Below are 20,137 nucleotides of genomic sequence, written 5' to 3'. Positions count from 1 at the left end.
TTGTCAGTGACAGTTTAAGTACTAAGACAGACTGGTAGTGAGTTGTTGGGGTTTTTTTTGCTACCCAAAGAGAGCCGACGATAAAGAATTGCCCATCCCTATCTGTAGATATGGCATATTATTTTAATGTGGGTCTTATTTGTCAGCAACTACATTTCAAGGCTTTAGTGTTTAAAATTACTGTGAAACATACAGAACCAGTTAATCTGATAGAGCACTCACTGGTCTAGTTGGCAACTGAACCTGAAAACTATACTTGGATACAATCTTGAAAAGATAGGAGGCAAGCCCTTTCCCCAGCATGAGCCTGCAACTTTGCAACTCTGCCCCTCACGCTGTTTTTGTATCTTCTAAGAAAGGACTGAAGTCCATTTTTAATAGGTTAAAAGGTATAAAACAAAAGCCTGATTTCTGCACTAGTAGGCATCAAGGGACTGAAAGGAAGTTCTCCACCTTACTGGGCTAGTGGTTTTGTTTAACCTATTAAAATGGCTCAAGGCACAAGGAGTACTTAACAGATGTGGCACTCAAGTTAATTTTTTAGTCTCCCTTGTATCCAGATTATGGTTAATTTGTCGAAGAGAAGAAAAGGCTACCTGTAGTTCTCTTCTTGAGGCCAAACCCATCAGCCCCCTGATATATCTGAGCTCTAAAGGTCAGGAAAGCAAGAATCAGTTCTGAATGGTAGTTTTCTCTAAAACTGTATGCAGATGAGTAAGATCTGTTCCAAACACAATTTTAATTACTAAAATTAGTCCAAGAATAAGCTGATCACCTCTATCTTAATGCTATTCTCACCCTAGGAAGCATTTAAACTGTCAGGGCAAGCAGCCACCATGCAGCTGGATGCCAGAATCAGAGCTTATTTTTATATAATATCTGTCTGAAGTTGAAAAGTAGGAACATTAAGATTGCTACTTTTTATTATAAGAACTTTACAATGCTCATCTTATGGGCTTGAGAGATTTCGCACTAGATCTGGACCTTTGTTTGTGGATCAACAACAGCTACAAAAATAGATATTCTTGACAATTTTATTGCTTAAGTTACATTTTAATAGTGTAGGTTTCTAAAGGGGATTCAGACAATTACCTTAGTCAGCCTTTAACAGAAAAGCTGGCCCAGAAACATAAATTAGAAGACAAGTGTCTAAAGTGTCAACTTTCTCACCCCTTTCTACAGGGCCATTATTAAAGCTATTAACAAACTGTTTATAACATTCATAGAGTGAGGAAGGCCTTTAATGTGAATACAGTAATTCATTCAGCAGTGGTGAACAAGTATCTTCTGTAATTATTCTGGACCTCCACGCTGTAAAAGAAAAACAGACAATTACATGTCTTCTACTAAAGGAAAGGGAAGCTGACATGCTGGTTTGCACTTTGTTACTGAGTAGGGAAGTACTGTTTTCAATACAGGGTTATTTGCACATTTAAGAATTCTACTTTTTATTTCTTACTTTTATGAAGGGACCACATTTCTACTGGTCTTAGATGTTGTAAAAAACCTCACAAAATCTGAGAAATGTGTATGTGACTTTATATAGGTCAGTGTAAAAATTAACACTGCAGCATTACACTGGTGAATAAAAGCCTGCAAAAGAAACTGACTAGTTATTTTCTTTGTCCAAGTTCAAAAGTGCAAAAAAAAGACAGTAAAAAACAAGCTTCCTGTTTAAACATTCTTTGTTTTAATAATCTAAGGTGTCCAGCAGATGTTTCCACTGTTTGCCCACTAGACTTTTACAGCTTAATACCTCTCATTGCTGGGAAACTTTTACGCTGAATTTCACACCTTCTTTAATTCCATTACTCCTAGTTATATCCCTCTTTCCACCCTATATAAAATTCCTCTCTGTCATCAATGTTTATATCCTTTGAATACTTGTGGACTTAATCACCTCATCAAGCTATACAGATTTAGTTCTTTTAGTCTTGTCTCAAACCCATCCCTCCAGCTCTTTAATATTTTTGATATTCTTCTCTAATCTCCCAATTTGTCACCATCTGGTGATGAAATGCTCAATTAAATGTTCTGTCTCTCGTGTACTTGCATAATGCTGCAATATTAGTTTGCAAACACTATAAGGGAGCATTTAAACTCAATTTGTTTTCAGTGAAATAAATCATGAATATTTGTGTCTGTAATTTTTATTCTTAAACACACAACCTATATTTTGGGCATAAGCTACCTGTTTAGCCTCTTCAGTCTATGAATAAACTCATAATTGAAAGGGTCAACACTTTGTATTTCTATTAAAATTATATTTATTTATATTTATTGCACATTCTACAATTGTAAATACAATAGGTAATGACATTGAAGCAACATGGTTTAATGGATTAAGTGTAGTCTAGAACTTCAAAACAAATTCTAATCCTGATTTTGTCACTGGCTTTCTGCGTGACCGTGGGCAAATCACAGCCTGTGTTTATCAGTATCCCGAACTGCCAGATAGGGATACCTTATCTACCCAACTTGTGTGTTGAGGAATATTTAGTTTGTATTTACTGCAAAATTAAGTTGTAACGCTCGATGTAAGTGCAAAGTTAACAAGAGTTTAAAAACAAGGATATTTATCATGTTGTCCAGAAGTTGTTTTGCAAAGTTTTCAACATAGTGAATAACTACAGAGGACGTATGTAGTAACACAAAACTTACTTGAATGTATTCCATCTCCTCATCTGACATCAGCTTTCTCCTGTACTTTTGAGGTAATGTTTTTACTAATTCTGTCGTGTCTGGTGTGCCTTGTACTCTGCTAATGGATGAAATGTTTTGAAGGGCTGGTGGTCTGTCTCCTACAGACATCTGTGCTGCTGAAGCATGGAGTGGTGGTACCCTTGCTTGTAGAGATTCCTGCACTGAAACCCAGATTTCAAAACCATGTATAGAAGTACAGATAATATTTTAATACCTTAACGGGCTTGAGCATAGTTATTCATTAGGGCAGTCAGCAGAAGTTAGAAGGTACTGGTCGTTCAGTTGAATTTTTCACTATAAAGCTACTTGCATGAATTAAAATCCCTTCCTTCTCAACATATACTTTTTTCAATTTTAGGGATTAATATAGCAATGAGAACATTGATACAGTCAAATTTTGAGAGTAGGAGGAAGCACAGATAGAAAGGGATAGGTACTGATGTTGCAATGGTAGCTAAACCAGTACATAGTTTTACAAATACTTATATTGGGAAGCTATAACTGCAGATTAAGAACATACAGTGCCTCACACTGTATTTGTATTTATTCAATGCCATAAGTGTGTGGGATTCTTTAAAGTTTGGTCATTATATTTCTACTCAAGTAGTTTACAATACAAGTTGTCCACAGACAAAGGGACAGGTCTATGAGAGGATAAAGGTTGTAACTGTGAAATATTACAAAATGTGGTTTGTATTATACCCATTTTTAATGTTTTGTTTGTATTTTTAATTAATTCATATACTATAGTTTGTAGATAACATCCAAAATGAAGGTCACAGGGAGGCTAAACAGGGAGTGGAGGTCAGTTGCTGAACACTGACCAAAATGGGTGAGTTTTGAGGAATTTGAGATGCACAGGATCAGGAAAAACATTTCAGGCAGAGGAGACAGAGAAGGCATGGGATAACTTGTAGAAAAGTACAAAAACAGCCTTAAGTATAAATAAGCACTTGGATCATGAGCTGGGGAGTAGGAAACTAGGTGTCAGAAGGGCCTTAAAGCTGCAAGGATGGAAGATTTTGAACGTGATATATGCAAGAACTTGATGATGAGGGCTAGATGGTCAAAACAGCCAATAATGAATTATTCTAGTGGCAATGTGTTTATATTTATATAGCATTCATCCCTCTGGACAAAAAAAGAACGATACGCATAAATGATTTAGACTTGACAACACAGTAGACTACAAAATTATAATATCCTGTGGAAGTAAAGATTCCTAATTGAAGTCCCAAGTCTCATGGGAGCAACATTTCCCATCCTATTACACCCCCCAGCCTCAATTTGTGGACTAGAGTGAATGTAATGCAAAAGTCAAGGAAGCCAGAGATGAGGAGGCTGTAGTAGACCAACATTTAAGCAGCAGTGATAAGATAGTTGCAGAATAAGCAGAAATGGGATTTAGCAATCCTAAATGAGTCAAAATGTACAAGGAGTCAAATGTGACACTATGCTTGCCAAGCCAGGTGACCAGATGGATGATGAAGTTGCTGATAAGATCAGAATAAGAAGCAGAGGAAGATTAGTTTTTCAATTTTAGCCATGTGGAGTTTCATCTGATTCAAGGATATTGAGCAAGAGATGTGGGATTGAACACTGTGGGTGACAGCAGCAGTAGGGAGACATATTTAGGAGTTGACAGTGAAGAAACTATACTTGATACCCTCAGTATAGGTAAAGCTTCCCAGAGACTGAGGGAACCAGGAACAGAGCCCTCAAGGCCAACCAGTCAAGTATACAGCCAACCACAAAAGCATCATGTGATAGTAAAATACAGGCTATCATATTCTAAATCACTACAGGATGAATGGATTGAAAGTGTACAGAACAGTCTTGAGGTGACAAAGGCATGGATCAAGGTAGGAAGGTCTAGATCTATCTATACACACACACACACACACAAAAGAAACAGTCACAACCAAAGCTAGTCCAAAATTTTCCAGGGAAGCTGAAGAGTCATGCTGGACCGTAGACCCTGGGAATCCCAGCAGGGGCTTAATGAAACTGACATTCAGTGAACAGCATTCTGATTAGTTTCCCATATTTCATTCCACAAACACCATGTTTCAGTGTCTCCAAATTGAAATTTTGGATTTGTTGAAATATTTCAACAAATTTGGTTTGATTATGATGAGAACAAATCCCCAACTTCTGAAAAGCTGAAATTTCTCATGAATCAAAAATTGTGAGTTTCAGCCAGCTCTAATCAGAACTTGCACATCAGATTTAGAAGAATAAGAGATGAGAAATGAGTTGTTTATTCAATCATTGAAAAAGATTTTCAATGGAATAGAGGGGATGGTATGATGGGATAGCCTAATTTTGGCAATTAATTGATCTTTGATTATTAGCAGGTAAATATGCCCAATGGTCTGTGATGGGATGTTAGATGGGGTGGGATCTGAGAATTCTTTCCTGGGTGCTGGCTGGTGAGTCTTGCCCACATGCTCAGGGTTTAACTGATCGCCATATTTGGGGTTGGGAAGGAATTTTTCTCCAGGGCTGATTGGCAGAAGCCCTGGAGGTTTTTCGTCTTCCTCTGCAGTGTGGGGCACGGGTCACTTGCTGGAGGATTCTCTGCACCTTGAGAATCTTTAAACCATGATTTGAGGACTTCAGTAACTCAGGCATAGGTTAGGGGTTTGTTACAGGAGTGGGTGAGTGAGATTCTGTGGCCTGCGTTGTGCAGGAGGTCAGACTAGATGATCATAATGGTCCCTTCTGACCTTAAAGTCTATGGGTGTTGGAACTGGATACAAATTAGATGGCAATTTGTAGATGGCAGTGGGCAAACACTGACCAAAACACTGCACAGAATTCTGTCAATATACTTCATTTTTTAACAAAAGTATTCAATGGAAATTCAAACTCAGGTCAAAACCACCAATAAAGCCAACCAATAGATATTTTGTGGCATTAACAAGAAAACTAAACTCTCAAGTCTCAATTGTGATTTAACTGGTATACGAACTCAAGAGAAAGGCTAGTTTATTAGCAAATATGTAGTACTACTACTCAAGTAAAAAATGTAAATCAGTTCAAAGTAATACAGGTGACAAAAATGCAGCTGCATAATTAAAGTGGCTTCCAACTATATTTTGCAGGAAGGCCATCAACTGAAGATCAATCTCTTGTACAGTCACCAGATTTATTTTTTTAAATAAAAATATTTTTATGGAGGGTTGAAGCATTAGATTCCAAGAATTAAAGTTCTAATTTTTCAAAATTCTATAGTATTGTAATGTTCATTATATCTACCTCTACCACCACCAGTGAAAAACCTTAAAATGAGTAGGTGAGCTCTGGGGACATCAACAGGAAGGGATCATTTAATTTTAGACGCGCTGAACAGGTTTGACTCCAATATTTAAGAACAGGTACTGAATTAAAAGAGGAATGAACCAGGAATCATCACAGCCTCCAGACAAAAAGTGAAGTATTGGGCCAGAATTTCATAAAAACATCTATTTTTGTTTCAAATACTTTATTGAGTCAAGAGGAATGTTAGTCATAACAATACACAATCCCATTTTAAAGGAGCAATATGACAACTTTGATGTCTACATATGATGGTGATTGGTATCCTGTAAGCATCAATGTAGTAATATACAGATATACAGGAAAGTCAGATTGAGTACTGTTTTTTTAAATATAACAACTTTTTTCCCCGTATGCATAGTGGGAGTAAACTGCCCTCCCAGGTACCATCAGGATTTTAAATACATCAGACAAAGCAAGGAAACTTCATTGAAAACTCATGCTGCTTAAAAGTGAATTTAGCACAGCCTCTCATAAATGGAGATTAGTGTTTGCAAAATGAGCTCATAGTATAAGATTAAAGTAGGAGGATAAAAATGGAGATCCTCAAAACTCTGCTTGAGCAATAGAGGAAATAAGGTAATCTCAGTTTTATGCATTAAGTACGGTCTGTTTTCTAAAGCGTAAAATAAGGCAGCTGCCACCAAACTAGGTCAATGCTCAGAAATAATTGAGCCATATAAGTCAAAAAGAAACAATGTGTCATGGTCCTTATGTAATTATTAAGGCAAATAAGTATGACATGGTATAAGTTTTATTTACAAATGAAATACTTACGTTTAGGTTTGGGACTATTTTTTCTGTCCGGGAACTTGATTAAGGGTGTATGTGGCTTGACTACCTAAAACAAGACACAGCAGTGGAAGGAGGCAGGGGCAGGGGAAGGGGGGGGGGGGGGGGGGGAAGAGAGAAAGTTTGGGTAAATAAAATGTAAAAGTTCATGAGATTTTCATGGCAAGAATGCTACACACTACCCAATTATTTTGACCCTGTTGCTTTGTGCTTTTATTAACACCAGATTTGGGAGATTTACAATAATTTAAATTTTATTTTTTAATCAAGGCTAAGACTGTTCAAGTGACATTTCAGATTCAAAATTGTACTAGACTGTAAAGCAAATGCAATGCTTTTTTAGTTTCCACACAACTAACTATGGCTTATAGAGGAGTAACTATAACTGCAGTATAAATTGGATTCTAATGTTTTTGTGCTACGATCATGGGACCTTTGGCTCCTTTCTGCCTTTTCACATTAGCTCAGATGGAGGGACAGAGTTAACTAGTCTCAGAAGTAAACAGCTATACATTAGTAGGTGTGGAGTTCAACCCCCATCTGCATTAAAATATTTTTTGCATTGATTTTTCCAAAAGTTTATTTCTTTAAAATAATTTTTTAAAAAAGGGCTTTCCCTCATTCCCAATAACAGCAATTTTTGAGTTGCAAATAAGCATTTATGGGAAGGTGACATTTTGAGGGTGCATAATCTCCTTCTCATGAGGGCTACTGCAAGATAGGCAATTTGCTAGCATCCCTATAGCAGTAGGAATAATACCACAAGAGAAGCAGGCAATTGAGCACTGGGTCCAACAGACCAGGTGACTAGTCAACAGGGGTAGGGAAGAAAGGGATGTGAGAAGATCAAGACATTGGAGAGCCCCTACTTGCTTGGTCCATGAAGCAGAAAAGCAAATTCTACTACACATTGAGTACTGTCAAAGGCACAAAGGAAACAAGACTGGAAAAAAATGAAAAGATTTTTTTTTCTCAAATCTCTTTCATGTATCTTAACGGTTACTTGTACTAATAACAGGTGCTTATTTTTGACAGAGGTGTGATTTGCAAGCTGGTGTCACTTAAAGCGGCAGCTGAAGACAATTAGAGCAGGCTATTGCCCACATAGCTAAACCAGAATGGAAAAAATTGGAATACAGGCTCTTGAAGAAAGAGCAGCGAAGATTTATTCCCTCCCTCGATTCTGCGCCCTCTCTTCACCAGCTCCTCCGAGTCTCCCGAGGAAGCTCTCCCAGGGTGATGAGGCGCCGCCAGCATCTCCACATACCGCACCCGTGCGATTCCCCCCGGGGCTGCTGTGCGAGCCCTGAGCGCTTCCATGCACCGAGAACGAAACGACGGGTCGTGCGAGCAGAGCCTCGGGCCTTGCACCTTAACGCAGAGCCGGGCTGTGGGGCCACGACAAGGCCCGCACGTGGGGCGGCAGCAGCTCTGAAGGGAGCCTGGCTGCAGCCACTGCATGGCAAGTGAATATCACCCATGGAAGCCAGGATGAGCCCGTGGGCAGCGGCAGTCCGGGTTCCGTCCCGACTCCCTCCCGCCGCTGCGCGGAAGAGTCCCCGCCCCCGGGGAGGTGAGGCCCCCCCTGCTGTCAATGACCCCCAGCGCGCGCCCGGCCTCACTCGTGTCCCCCCCGCAGCTCAGACCCGCTCGCCCCTTCTCCGAACTCGGGTCCAGAAGCACTTCGGCCCGCCACTGCCCAGAGCCCCCACCAGCGCCCCGGCTCCCCAACGGCACCTCCAGGCCAAGGGCATCAGCCCCGGCCGCTCTCGCTCTGCGGCTGCTCCGGCGTCTCCAGCCGCCGTCGGATGTGGGTTGACCCCACTAGCCTCCCCCCGGGCGGCCGAACGCAGAGCTCCGGGCCCGCCCCCTTCGCGGGGAAACAACTCTAGTTACCTGAACGACCCTGCTGGCGGCCGCCATCTTGCTGCCCATGGTGACCCGCAGCCAGTTACGGCATCCTCCAGTCCGCGAGCACGGCGCCGGCGCGAGGGGCGGGGACACGACAGGGGGCGGGGCTAAGCTGGAACTGCCTGGAGGGCGGGGCTGGAGTCAGGATTTCTGCGGGGGCCGGGCCAGAGCCGCCTGGAGGGCGGGGCTCTGCAGCCTCCTGGGCATTGGTAGCTCTCTGAGGTCAGCGTTGTCCGGTCTTTCTTCTACGATTGCGGCAGCCACATACACAATATTTATGGCTGTGTTCGTTCAGTTAGCAAGCAAAATACTACGCTGAGTACAATCTTATGCTGTACACAGAGATGCTGGAACAATTTGTACAGTGGAGGAGCTGAGCGCCATTGAACCAAACTGTAAACCCTGTATATGACAGAAACCACTTCAAACCAGGGGGTGCTACAGCACCGCCCCTCCCCAAACCCCTACTTCCAGCACCGATGGCTGTACATTCCCTATTAGACCCGACCTAGGTGTTTAAATACACTGCTCCAAGGAGTTGTGAACTTTCTATCCCAGCAAGCTTGGCTTCCTTGTCAGAAGTATTATTAGAAGGCTAAGAGGTGATGTTATCATGTGCTTACACAGGGATAGGCTATCTGGTAGTAGAATGCTTATTGGTCTAGCAGAGTTAAGGTGACCATATTTTGCTGGGTACATAATTGGCATGTTAATATTTCCATAGCCACAATCTCCCATATTTTTGAACCATTCCTCTATAGTTGGACTATTTTTCTTTTTCCAATGAGATGCTATCAGTAGCTGAGCAGCTACTAGCAAACAAAAGATCAATTCATTTCCTTTTGTGTGATCATTTCCAGTAGGAAGCCCTAGGAAGTTTACCAAAGGATCATTTGGTAATATATCCACCAAATAGTGGTAGTTGGTTACAGATTGCATCCTGTTGCTCTCCAATGACTGGACAAGTCCACCATATATACATAAAATCTCCTCTTTTACCACAATTTCTCCAACAGTTATCCCTATTCAATCTCTCTCTACATTTTAACATGACTGGTGAGAGGTACCATTGAAACAGTATCTTAAATAAAGTGTATTTTATTGTGCTACAAACTAAGGTTGCTGGCCCTCTTTTCCATGCCTCTGGAGTAATTTGTCTATACATGTCCTTTTCCCAGTGTCATATGTGGACTTTTGTTAGAAAAGTTGTAAAGATTATCAATTCAATATATAAATAATTGATAAGAACACTGTGTAGCTTGGCTTGACTAGACTGTATATGCCAAATAAGTTATAATGCCATCACTTCTGTTAAAGTTATCTTTCTGTATACAATTTTTCTGCTAGAAAGTTGAGTGAGGCATTATGTCTCTCAAAAGTACTGGTGCTACAAAAGAGTGGGCCAGTTACTTTTGATCTCTAACTAGGTTAGAAAAGTTTCTTTACTGAAGAGCTGGCCAACCATATGTATTCTATGGCTCTTTGAATCTTAAAAATGCTTGTCACTTGGTTAAGATCTGGATTATTTAAAAGTGGCATGGGGAAGGAAAAAAAACAAGAGAAAATGTAATATATCAAAACCATAGAGTTTTTGCCAAAAGATGTGTATACATTTCTGGAGGGTGTTTTTTTTTTTTTTTTAATTAATCCATGGTAGCCTAGTGAGGTTTACACTGGCACAACTTCTTTGTTCAGTAAAGACCCAGTCTTTGGCAGTGTTAGAGTGCCACCAATCCACTACTGCTTTGAGCTAGCTGGCTTTCATAGTACCGTAGAATATTTGGAATAGTGAGTCCATCTGCACTTACTCTTGGTCTTCTCTTATTCCATATACATTCTAACAACATGCTCTGTATTCCTGCTAGGGTTTTACCTGAGATGATTACAGGAAGATTTTGAAACAAGATACTTAGCAAAATGTTCATTTTGACTGCAGCAATTCTTCCCAACCAAGAAATTGCAGACTTTCCCCAGCAGTACAGCTCTGTTTTAATTTGCTGAAGTCAGGTTTTGATATTTAAATAATAGAGTTTTTATAGTTTGTTTGAGATTTGAATTCCCAACTATCTTATAGAATCTGTTACCTATTTGAACCCAGAAATTTTAGGAAGAGTGACTTTTCAGAGTCTGGAAAACTTATAGCTAGCATTTCAGATTTGGTATAATGTATTTTAAACCCAGACACTTCCCCAAGTTCCTGGATTTCTTTAGAAACTAATTTGAGGGAAATATTTGGCTTAGATAAAAATATTACATCATCTGCATATAAAGCTATTTTCTGATGTGTTCCTGTCCAAAGTTTTATTCTTATGACACATTAACTGTTCCTTAGCACCAGTGCAAAAAGAAAAGGAAACAGCGGGCCTAGTCTTTCTCTGTAATTCAAATAGGGGAGACTTAACCCGATTAACTCTCAGCTACTTTTTGGGTGGTGTAAAGAGCAGTTATCCATTTAAGGAACTGAGACCAATGTCCATGTAGGACAGGACTTGAAACAAAGTTCCACGCCATTCGATCAAAGGCTTTCTCTGCATCAAGTCATAAAAGACGGTTACTCACCGTTGTAACTGTTGTTCTTCGAGATGTGTTGCTCATATCCATTCCATTAGGTGTGTGCGCGCCGCGTGCACGATCGTCGGAAGATTTTTACCCTAGCAACACCGGCGGGTCGGCTGTGGAGCCCCCTAGAGTGGCGCCTTCATGGCGCTGAATATATACCCCAGCCGACCCGGCGCCCCCTCAGTTCCTTCTTGCCGGCTACTCCGACAGTGGGGACGGGGGGCGGGTTTGGAATGGATATGAGCAACACATCTCGAAGAACAACAGTTACAACGGTGAGTAACCGTCTTTTCTTCTTCGAGTGCTTGCTCATATCCATTCCATTAGGTGACTCCCAAGCCCAACTTAGGTGGTGGGGTCGGAGTGAGACATTGCTGTGTGCAAAACCGCTGATCCGAAGGCAGCATCGTCCCTGGACTGCTGCACTAGTGCATAGTGAGCTGTAAACGTGTGGACTGATGACCAAACCGCCGCTCTACAGATGTCCTGGATCGGAACTTGCGCCAGGAAAGCAGTCGAGGAAGCTTGGGCCCTCGTGGAGTGAGCGGTGAGGTGCGGTGCTGAGACACCTGCCAGGTCATAGCAAGTCCGGATGCAAGACGTAATCCAGGAGGATAGGCGTTGTGAGGAGACCGGTGAGCCTTTCATTCGGTCGGCCACTGCAACGAAGAGTTGCGTCGTCTTTCTAAAGTGCCTTGTGCGGTCAATATAGAAGGCCAGGGCCCTGCGTACGTCCAGAGAATGCAAACGTTGATCCTGGCGAGTAGCATGTGGTTTAGGATGAAAGACCGGGAGAAATATATCCTGGTTGATATGAAAAGGAGAAACCACCTTAGGGAGAAAGGCAGGATGTGGACGAAGCTGCACTTTATCCTTATGGAAAACCGTGTAAGGGGGCTCGGATGTAAGCGCCCTGAGTTCAGAAACGCGCCTTGCTGAGGTGATGGCTACGAGGAAGGCTGTCTTCCAGGATAGGTACAGAAGTGAACAGGTGGCCAGTGGCTCGAATGGAGGACCTGTGAGCTTGGAGAGAACCAGGTTGAGGTCCCACGTCGGAACGGGCTGACGTTGTTGTGGGTACGTCCGGTCTAAGCCCTTGAGGAATCTAACGACCATCGGGTTAGAGAATACCGAGGATGCGAGTTCCCCTGGGTGAAAAGCCGATATAGCGGCCAGGTGAACTCTAATTGAAGATATCGCCAACCCTTGCTGTTTTAGGGAGAGGAGATATTCCAAAACGAGAGGAATAGGTGCCTGCAACGGGGACGTGGCTCGTTGTTCGCACCAACAGGAGAACCGCTTCCACTTGGCCAAGTATGTGGTCCGTGTTGAGGGCTTCCTACTGCTCAGCAAAATCTGTTGGACAGAGTGCGAGCACTGCTGCTCTGCCTGGGTGAACCATGGAGCAGCCACGCCGTGAGGTGGAGTGATTGCAGGTCGGGGTGACGCAGGCGGCCGTGGTCCTGCGAGATGAGGTCCGGGCATAATGGAAGCGGGATCGGTGTCTGAACCGAGAGCTCCAACAGCGTGGTGTACCAATGTTGTCTCGGCCACGCTGGGGCGATCATAATCACCTGTGCCTGGTCTCTGCGCAATTTGAGCAGTACCTTGTGGACCATAGGAAACGGAGGGAAGGCATAAAACAGGTGGTCCTTCCAGGGAAGGAGAAACGCGTCCGAGAGGGAGCCCGGAGCTCGACCTTGCAGGGAGCAGAACACGTGGCACTTCCTGTTGTCTCGAGATGCAAACAGGTCTATCTGGGGAAACCCCCACTTCTGGAAAACGGAATGTATGATGTCCGGACGGATAGACCACTCGTGTGTTTGAAAGGACCTGCTGAGTCGGTCCGCCAGAGTGTTCTGGACTCCAGGGAGGAACGATGCCGTGAGATGAATTGAGTGGGCGATGCAGAAGTCCCACAGGCGAATGGCCTCTTGGCATAGCATTGACGAACGTACTCCTCCTTGCTTGTTGATGTAAAACATGGCGGTAGTGTTGTCGATGAGAACTAACACACAGCGGCCACGTAGGAGATTGAGAAATGCCTGGCACGCCAGGCGCACCGCCATCAGTTCCCGAACATTGATGTGCAGGGCTATCTGGGGTGCAGTCCACAGGCCCTGGGTATGGTGTTCGTTGAGATGGGCGCCCCAACCCAGGGATGAAGCGTCTGTGACCAGGTGCAGAGAGGGTTGAGGGGCGTGAAACGGCATCCCCTCGCAAACCACCTTGTGGTCTAGCCACCATGTGAGGGAGGTCAGGACCGAGTTCGGGACCGTGACCACCATGTTCAGGCTGTCCCGATGTGGGCGGTATCTTGATGACACCCAGGTCTGGAGTGGGCGAAGCCGAAGTCTGGCATGCCTGGTTACGTACGTGCAGGAAGCCATGTGACCCAGCAGGGTGAGGCACGACCTCACCGTGGTAGTTGGGAAGGCCTTGAGTCCTTGAATGAGGCTCGTGATGGTGCAAAAGCGATTGTCTGGCAGGATGGCTTGTGCACGTCTGGAGTCTAGAACCGCGCCGATGAATTCTATTCTCTGGGTAGGTTCTAGAGTGGATTTGTCCTTGTTGAGTAGGATATCCAACTTGTTGAATGTGTGCACTATTATGTGGACGTGATCTCGAACTTGTTCTTTGGTGCGACCGCGTACCAGCCAGTCGTCTAGGTACGGGAACACCTGTATCCCTTGCCGACGAAGGTACGCTGCCACGACAGCCATACATTTCGTGAACACCCTTGGGGCCGAGGATAGGCCGAAGGGAAGAACTGCAAATTGATAGTGCACTTTGCTTACTACGAATCGCAGGAAGCGTCTGTGAGGCGGGTAAATTGCTATGTGAAAGTATGCATCTTTCATGTCGAGGGCGGCGAACCAGTCTCCAGGATCGAGGGAAGGGATGATGGCCCCCAAAGAGACCATGCGGAACTTCAACTTTACTACGAATTTGTTGAGTCCGCGCAAGTCCAAGATGGGTCGCAGACCTCCTTAGGACTTGGGAATGAGGAAGTAACGGGAATAGAATCCCCTGCCCCTTAACTCCACTGGAACCTCCTCTATGGCCCCCATAGCAAGGAGCGTGGAAACTTCCTGTATAAGAAGTTGCTCGTGAGAAGGGTCCCTGAAGAGGGACGGGGAAGGGGGGGAGGAGGGGGGGATTGAAGAAAACTGGATAGCATATCCCCTGTCCACCGTGCGAAGGACCCAACGGTCCGAAGTTATAAGGGACCAGGTCCGGTGGAAATGGGAAAGGCGATCCCGAAAGGATGGGGCTGGATCCTGTGGGATGACTGGGGCGCCGTCCTCGACCGCACCTTCAAAAGTTCTGCCTGGGGCCTGAAGGTGGTCTAGGTGGCCCCTGGTTCTGACCAGGTTGAGGGCCGGTCCACCTTCTTCTACCACCTCGCCCTCGCCTCCGGGTCGAGTCCTGTCTCTGACGAGGCGGGGGGGGGGTAGAAGCGCTGAGGCTGCGGTCTAAATGGCCTGCGCTGAGGGCCCACAACATGCATCCCCAAGGAACGCATGATCGTCCTGGAGTCCTTGAGGTTCTGCAGGCGAGAGTCCGTCTTTTCGGAAAACAGCCCTAGTCCTTCAAAGGGCAGATCCTGCAGGGTTTGCTGCAGTTCCTGAGGCAGACCCGAAACCTGGAGCCAGGAGATCCTCCGCATAGCGATACCTGAGGCCAGGGTTCTCGCAGCAGAGTCCGCTATGTCTAAGGAGGCCTGTAAGGAGGTCCGAGCCACCTTCTTACCCTCCTCCACCAGGGCTCCAAACTCCTCCCTGGACTCTTGGGGAACCAACTCCTTGAACTTCCCCATAGAGTTCCAGGAGTTAAAGCTATAGCGGCTCAAGAGCGCCTGTTGATTAGCCGCTCTAAGTTGCAACCCTCCGGCTGAGTAAACTTTACGGCCGAATAAATCGAGGCGCTTAGCCTCCTTCGATTTGGGCGCTGCGGCCTGCTGACCGTGGCGCTCCCTTGCGTTCACTGATGCCACCACCAGTGAACACGGCTGGGGGTGGGTATACAAGTACCCGTAGTCTTTAGACGGAACAAAGTATTTCCTTTCCACCCCTCTCGCTGTGGGTGGGATAGAGGCAGGAGTCTGCCATATCGTAGATACATTGGCTTGTATCGTGCGGATCAGGGGTAACGCCACCCTCGATGGGGCATCCGCTCCGAGGATATTCACGATGGGGTCGTGCACCTCCACTATCTCCTCCGCCTGCAGGTCCATATTACGGGCCATCCGACGCAGAAGATCTTGGTGAGCCCGAAGATCTATTGGAGGTGGACCTGTGCACGATGTGCCCGCCACTGCCTCATCCGGAGAGGAAGAGGAAGATGCCTCCGGTGGGACAGGATCCAAGGGAGGGTCCTGGGCTCCCTGCTCCTGGGCCGAAGCATCACCTGCGCTTGAGTCCAGGGCGTCAGGTGGTGCGGACACGGAAGCCTCCATGCCCCCTGGCGGAGGCCGAGAGATGGTGGACTCCGGGGCCCTTCTAACAGAGTGACCGGAGCGAGAGGTCGAAGCAACTGGAGCCCCTTGCGCCTGATGGTACGCCCACGGGGTCCAAAACGACCAGCGAGATGGGCCATGAGAATGGTCCTCTGTTATGTTCTGCCAATGGCCCAAGTCCTGTTCCTCGGCTTGCCCTTGAGGGGGGTATGCCGATCTCGAGAGGTCCTCCGAGGAGCGAGACCCCGATCTCGATGGCCATGGCGGTGCCGAGAGCGTCGAGACGATTCCCGTGGGCTGCGGTGCCGCACGGTGCCGGTCTGGAGATGATCTATCTCCACGCGGTGCCGGCGATCGGTGCCGGGACCGCGACCGGTGCCGATGACCTCGCCGGTACCGGGAGTCGGATCTGGACCTCGACGAGGACCTGGAGTATGCCCGGTACCGGGAGCGGCCTCTCGACGTCGAGCGGCGACCGTAGCGGTGCCGAGAACTACGTCTCGACGTTGATCGGTGCCGACGATCATAGCGGTGCCGAGACGTAGAGCGGTGCCGCGAAGAAGATCTTGGCCGCGAGTACGACCGGTGCCGAGGTGATATTCGGTGCCGGGACTGCGAGCGGCGTGGGGACCTGCTTCGGGACCTGGATCGGTGCCGAGGTTCCAGCCCTTGCGATGGAGGGCGCATCAAGGCAGGTTTCCCCCTCGACTGGACCGGGCGAGGCAACGGTGCCGTCGGTGCCGGTGGTTGAGGCGGTGCCGGCTCCGTGAGAGCTATTAAGTCTCTCGCCGCCGTGAAGGTCTCTGGCGTCGACGGGAGGCACTGTATCACCGCCTGCCTCGGTGGAGACGCCGTCTGCACCGGACTCAACGGCCTCGGCGCCGGAGTCGACGGTGCTGGAGGCACCTGTTTCCGGTGCTCCACCGGCGTACGCGGCTCTACCCCCGGCACTGGGGGAGCCAGCGTCTTCGGCACGGAGGTCCCCGTCTTATGGGCTTTCTTATGCCCTGGGGATAATGACCGGCGCCGAGGCACTTGCTGTGCTTTCGGTGCCGACGAGGTCCGGTGCCGGGAAGGCTCATCTGACGCCACTCGCGTGGTCGTCATGGCCGGTGCCGCCGGGGCACTGCGCACCGAGGCGCTAGGTGCCGGGGCCTGACTTGTAGATGGAGCGTCCGGACTAAGTGCCGCCTCCATCAGGAGTTGCCGGAGCCGAAAGTCCCGCTCCTTCTTGGTCCTTGGTCTGAAGGCCTTACAGATCTTGCACTTATCTGTTTGATGGGACTCTCCCAGGCACTTCAGACAGGAATCGTGCGGGTCGCTCGTGGGCATAGGCTTAGCGCAGGAGGCGCACAGCTTGAAGCCGGGAGCGTTGGGCATGAGCCCGGCCCCGCGGCCGGGGGAGAAAGGGGGAGACGACCCCCTTAATCCCCTGAACTATTATAACAACTAGACAACTCTTAAAACTATTGGACTATTTAACTATAAACTCTAGGACTATAACTATAACTATAACTGCGAATAACGAACTAAGCTAGGGAGAGTGGAGAACAGCTAAGCAGCGCTCCACAGTTCCAACGACCGTCAGGGGCGGTAAGAAGGAACTGAGGGGGCGCCGGGTCGGCTGGGGTATATATTCAGCGCCATGAAGGCGCCACTCTAGGGGGCTCCACAGCCGACCCGCCGGTGTTGCTAGGGTAAAAATCTTCCGACGATCGTGCACGCGGCGCGCACACACCTAATGGAATGGATATGAGCAAGCACTCGAAGAAGAACTAAAGATTTCTTTTTGTTCTGGCATTAGGGATGATTGCAAGTACTATCTGAATGTTGTCTGACATTTGTCTATCCTTAATAAATCCAGTCTGATCTGGATTTATATAAGGTGAGAACACTGATTGCAATTGGCTAATTAGTAATTTTCCTAAAATCTTTGTCACGATGCAGCAGTGATATGGGTCAACAGGAGCTGCATAACGATACGATCTTTTCCAGCGTTAGGGAGAACCACCACCGTAGCTTCTTTCATAGGTTATGGAAGTTCCTCCCCTAATAGAATGGTATTGAATGTTCCTCTCAAGGGACCCCCTATTACCTCCTAAAATTCAGCTGGAAAGCCATCAGATCCTGGAGCTTTACCACTTTTCACACCTGCTACTATTAAAAGGGAGGTGATAATCAGTGCAGTGCTCTTAAGGGTAAAAAAAGTGCTTAGTTGAATTTTAATTTTAGCCATGTACCTTAGTAACGTGAAGAACAGAAAAAGAGACAGTTACCTTTTCCATAACTGGTGTTCTTCAAGATGTGTTGCTCATGTGTATTCCACAATAGGTGTGCATGCTCGCCACATGCACCAGTGTCGCAAGTTTTTCCCCCTAGCAACCCTTGGAGTGGCGCCTCCATGGTGCGGTATAAGGGGCGCTGCACGCTCCCCCACCCTCAGTTCCTTCTCACCAGACAACTCCGACAGAGGGGAAGGAGGGCGGGATGTGGAGCTTCTTGATGTTTATGTGGAGGGCCAGGTCCTGTGCAGACCACAGACCTTGGGTCTGAAGGTCCCCCACATGGGCTCCCCAGGCCAGATCTGATGCATCAGACACCAGTTCCATTGACGGGGGCCTGCCTCTGAACGGGACCCCACGTAGCGTGTTCCCTGGGGAGGCACCATCGTAGGGAGGTGATCAGCGGTTCAGGCACAGTGAGGACTTTGTCCCTCCTGTCTCTGGCCTGGGAGAACACTAAGGCCAACCACAGCTGGAAGGGCCGCATCCTGAGTTTGGTGTGGTGGATCACATACGTGCATGCAGACATGTGACCCAAGAGTTGGAGGCACGCTCTGCCTGTTGTCAATGGAAACCTTGTGACCGTGTCTATGAGCCCTTTCAGGGTCTCGAACCTGTCCTGAGGGAGGGAGGCTCTGGCCGACGGGGCTTCCAGGACCACCCCGATTAACTCTATGCATTGTACCGGGACTAACGTGGACTTGGTGTCGTTTAACCAACAGGCCTAAAGTGGCGAATATGGACAGGAGTGCCACGTGATCCCACACCTGCAACCGGGAGCTGCCCTTGACCAGCCAGTTGTCCAGAGAGGGGAAGATCTGGACCCCCCCGGCGCCTGAGGTAGGCCGCTACCACCGAGTCGGAGGCCTAGAGGCCGATAGGGATCGAGGACTGCCCAACACAGGTCTAGCTCTGCCCCAGATTTACTCCAGTGCCGCGGTGGAGAAGGCCTCTTCTTAGCATGCCCCGTGGACAGGGAGCGGTGCCGACTAGTAGCTGGGGCCGAGGGGTCGCCGCGCACCAACATCATGGTGCCCGGTGCCGACTCAGAGCAGCGCGCCGCAGTTGGGGTCAACGCCAACTCCATGAGGACAGCCCAGAGCCTAATGTCTCTCTCTCTCTCGGTCCAAGGCTTAAATAACTTGCAAATCTTACAGCGATCGCTGAGATGAGTTTCACCCAAACAGCATAAACATTCCACGTGCAGATCACTCACTGGCATCGGACACCTACAAGTGTCACACGACTTAAAACCCGGGGTGCACGGCCTGCCCCAGCCCGGGCGTACTAACTAAACTAAAACTAATCGAGTACTAACTACAGGTCACATACACTGAACAAACAAGAGTTCTGGGACAAGCTACAGCAAAGCAGTTCCGAAGCAACTTCACTGGCGGCAAGAAGGAACTGAGGGTTGGGGGAGCACACCGTGCCCCTTATACTGTGCCATGGAGGTGCCACTCCAGGGGTTACTAAGGGCGCTCCCCTATGGGTACTGCTAGGGGAAAAACTTCCGACACCGGTGCACGTGGTGAGCACGCATACCTATTGTGGAATACACATGAGCAATCACTCGAAGAATTTATCTTATGCTTGACAGATTTAACTTAGCTAACACTTCCCTCTTATGACAAGGCTTGTGCAATTCTTCCAGAGGAGCCTATGGCTAGAGGGTTTATGGCTTCTTCTGTGAAGCAGTCGCTTCCAGAAGGCTGAGAGAAGTGAAGCCTTATTGCCGTGAGCATTGGGCCAGTTTCCTTTCACAGGCCCTAACCAGCAGTAGGGTACTATACTTTCTTTCAAAGAAGGGTGACCTGTTGCCACAAATGGTGACAGCTGCATTTTCTCTCTGATTTAAGGAGGCTATTACCACTGACTACAGTGTTTTCACTCTGAGGTGGCCTTGCTCTTGCAGGGTGAGAATGTTGCTGCTGTCCCTGCTCTGCAATAGTGCTCTTGAAGGGGCTGAATCAGAGGAGGCAGATACCAATTTAGAGTGCACAGGCATGCTAGTACTTCAAAAAGAAGTGAACACCTGTCTATACCAGAGGCATGAACAAGGATACAGGTGTGGGATAGAGGGGAGAAAGACGAGGTGATGGGAGAATAA

The 20,137-nt window shown here is 47.1% G+C and overlaps 1 protein-coding gene across 2 annotated transcripts; it reads right to left on the bottom strand.

Annotated features, from left to right (window-relative positions):
• Nucleotides 1-1,020: 1,020 nt before the first annotated feature.
• Nucleotides 1,021-9,310, bottom strand: KGD4 (alpha-ketoglutarate dehydrogenase subunit 4). Of its 2 annotated transcripts, none has more exons than XM_008169408.4 (4): nucleotides 8,713-9,310; nucleotides 6,802-6,865; nucleotides 2,662-2,864; nucleotides 1,021-1,311 (listed from the first exon to the last, which is right to left on the bottom strand). In XM_008169408.4, exons 1-4 carry the CDS (start codon nucleotides 8,749-8,751, stop codon nucleotides 1,294-1,296), a joined length of 324 nt encoding a protein of 107 aa, XP_008167630.2. In that variant the 5' UTR covers nucleotides 8,752-9,310; the 3' UTR covers nucleotides 1,021-1,293. The 2 variants fall into 2 exon arrangements, with proteins under 2 accessions (XP_008167630.2, XP_008167629.2); XM_008169407.4 differs by lacking the exon at nucleotides 8,713-9,310 and adding an exon at nucleotides 8,188-8,562.
• Nucleotides 9,311-20,137: the final 10,827 nt, after the last annotated feature.

This window comes from Chrysemys picta, chromosome 6 (genome assembly GCF_011386835.1).
Source record: "Chrysemys picta bellii isolate R12L10 chromosome 6, ASM1138683v2, whole genome shotgun sequence".
Lineage (NCBI taxonomy): Eukaryota > Metazoa > Chordata > Testudines > Emydidae > Chrysemys > Chrysemys picta.
Note: the sequence above shows the minus strand (reverse complement) of the source record. Positions and strands in the feature narration are given on the sequence as shown.

Coding starts and splice junctions, on each gene's coding strand:
- KGD4 (XM_008169407.4), bottom strand. CDS start 8,277: ATGCAGTGGCTGCAGCCAGGCTCCCTTCAGAGCTGCTGCCGCCCCACG. Junction 6,866..8,187: donor CAGCCCGGCTCTGCGTTAAG/GTGCAAGGCCCG, acceptor GTCTTGTTTTAG/GTAGTCAAGCCACATACACC. Junction 2,865..6,801: donor AAATAGTCCCAAACCTAAAC/GTAAGTATTTCA, acceptor TCTGGGTTTCAG/TGCAGGAATCTCTACAAGCA.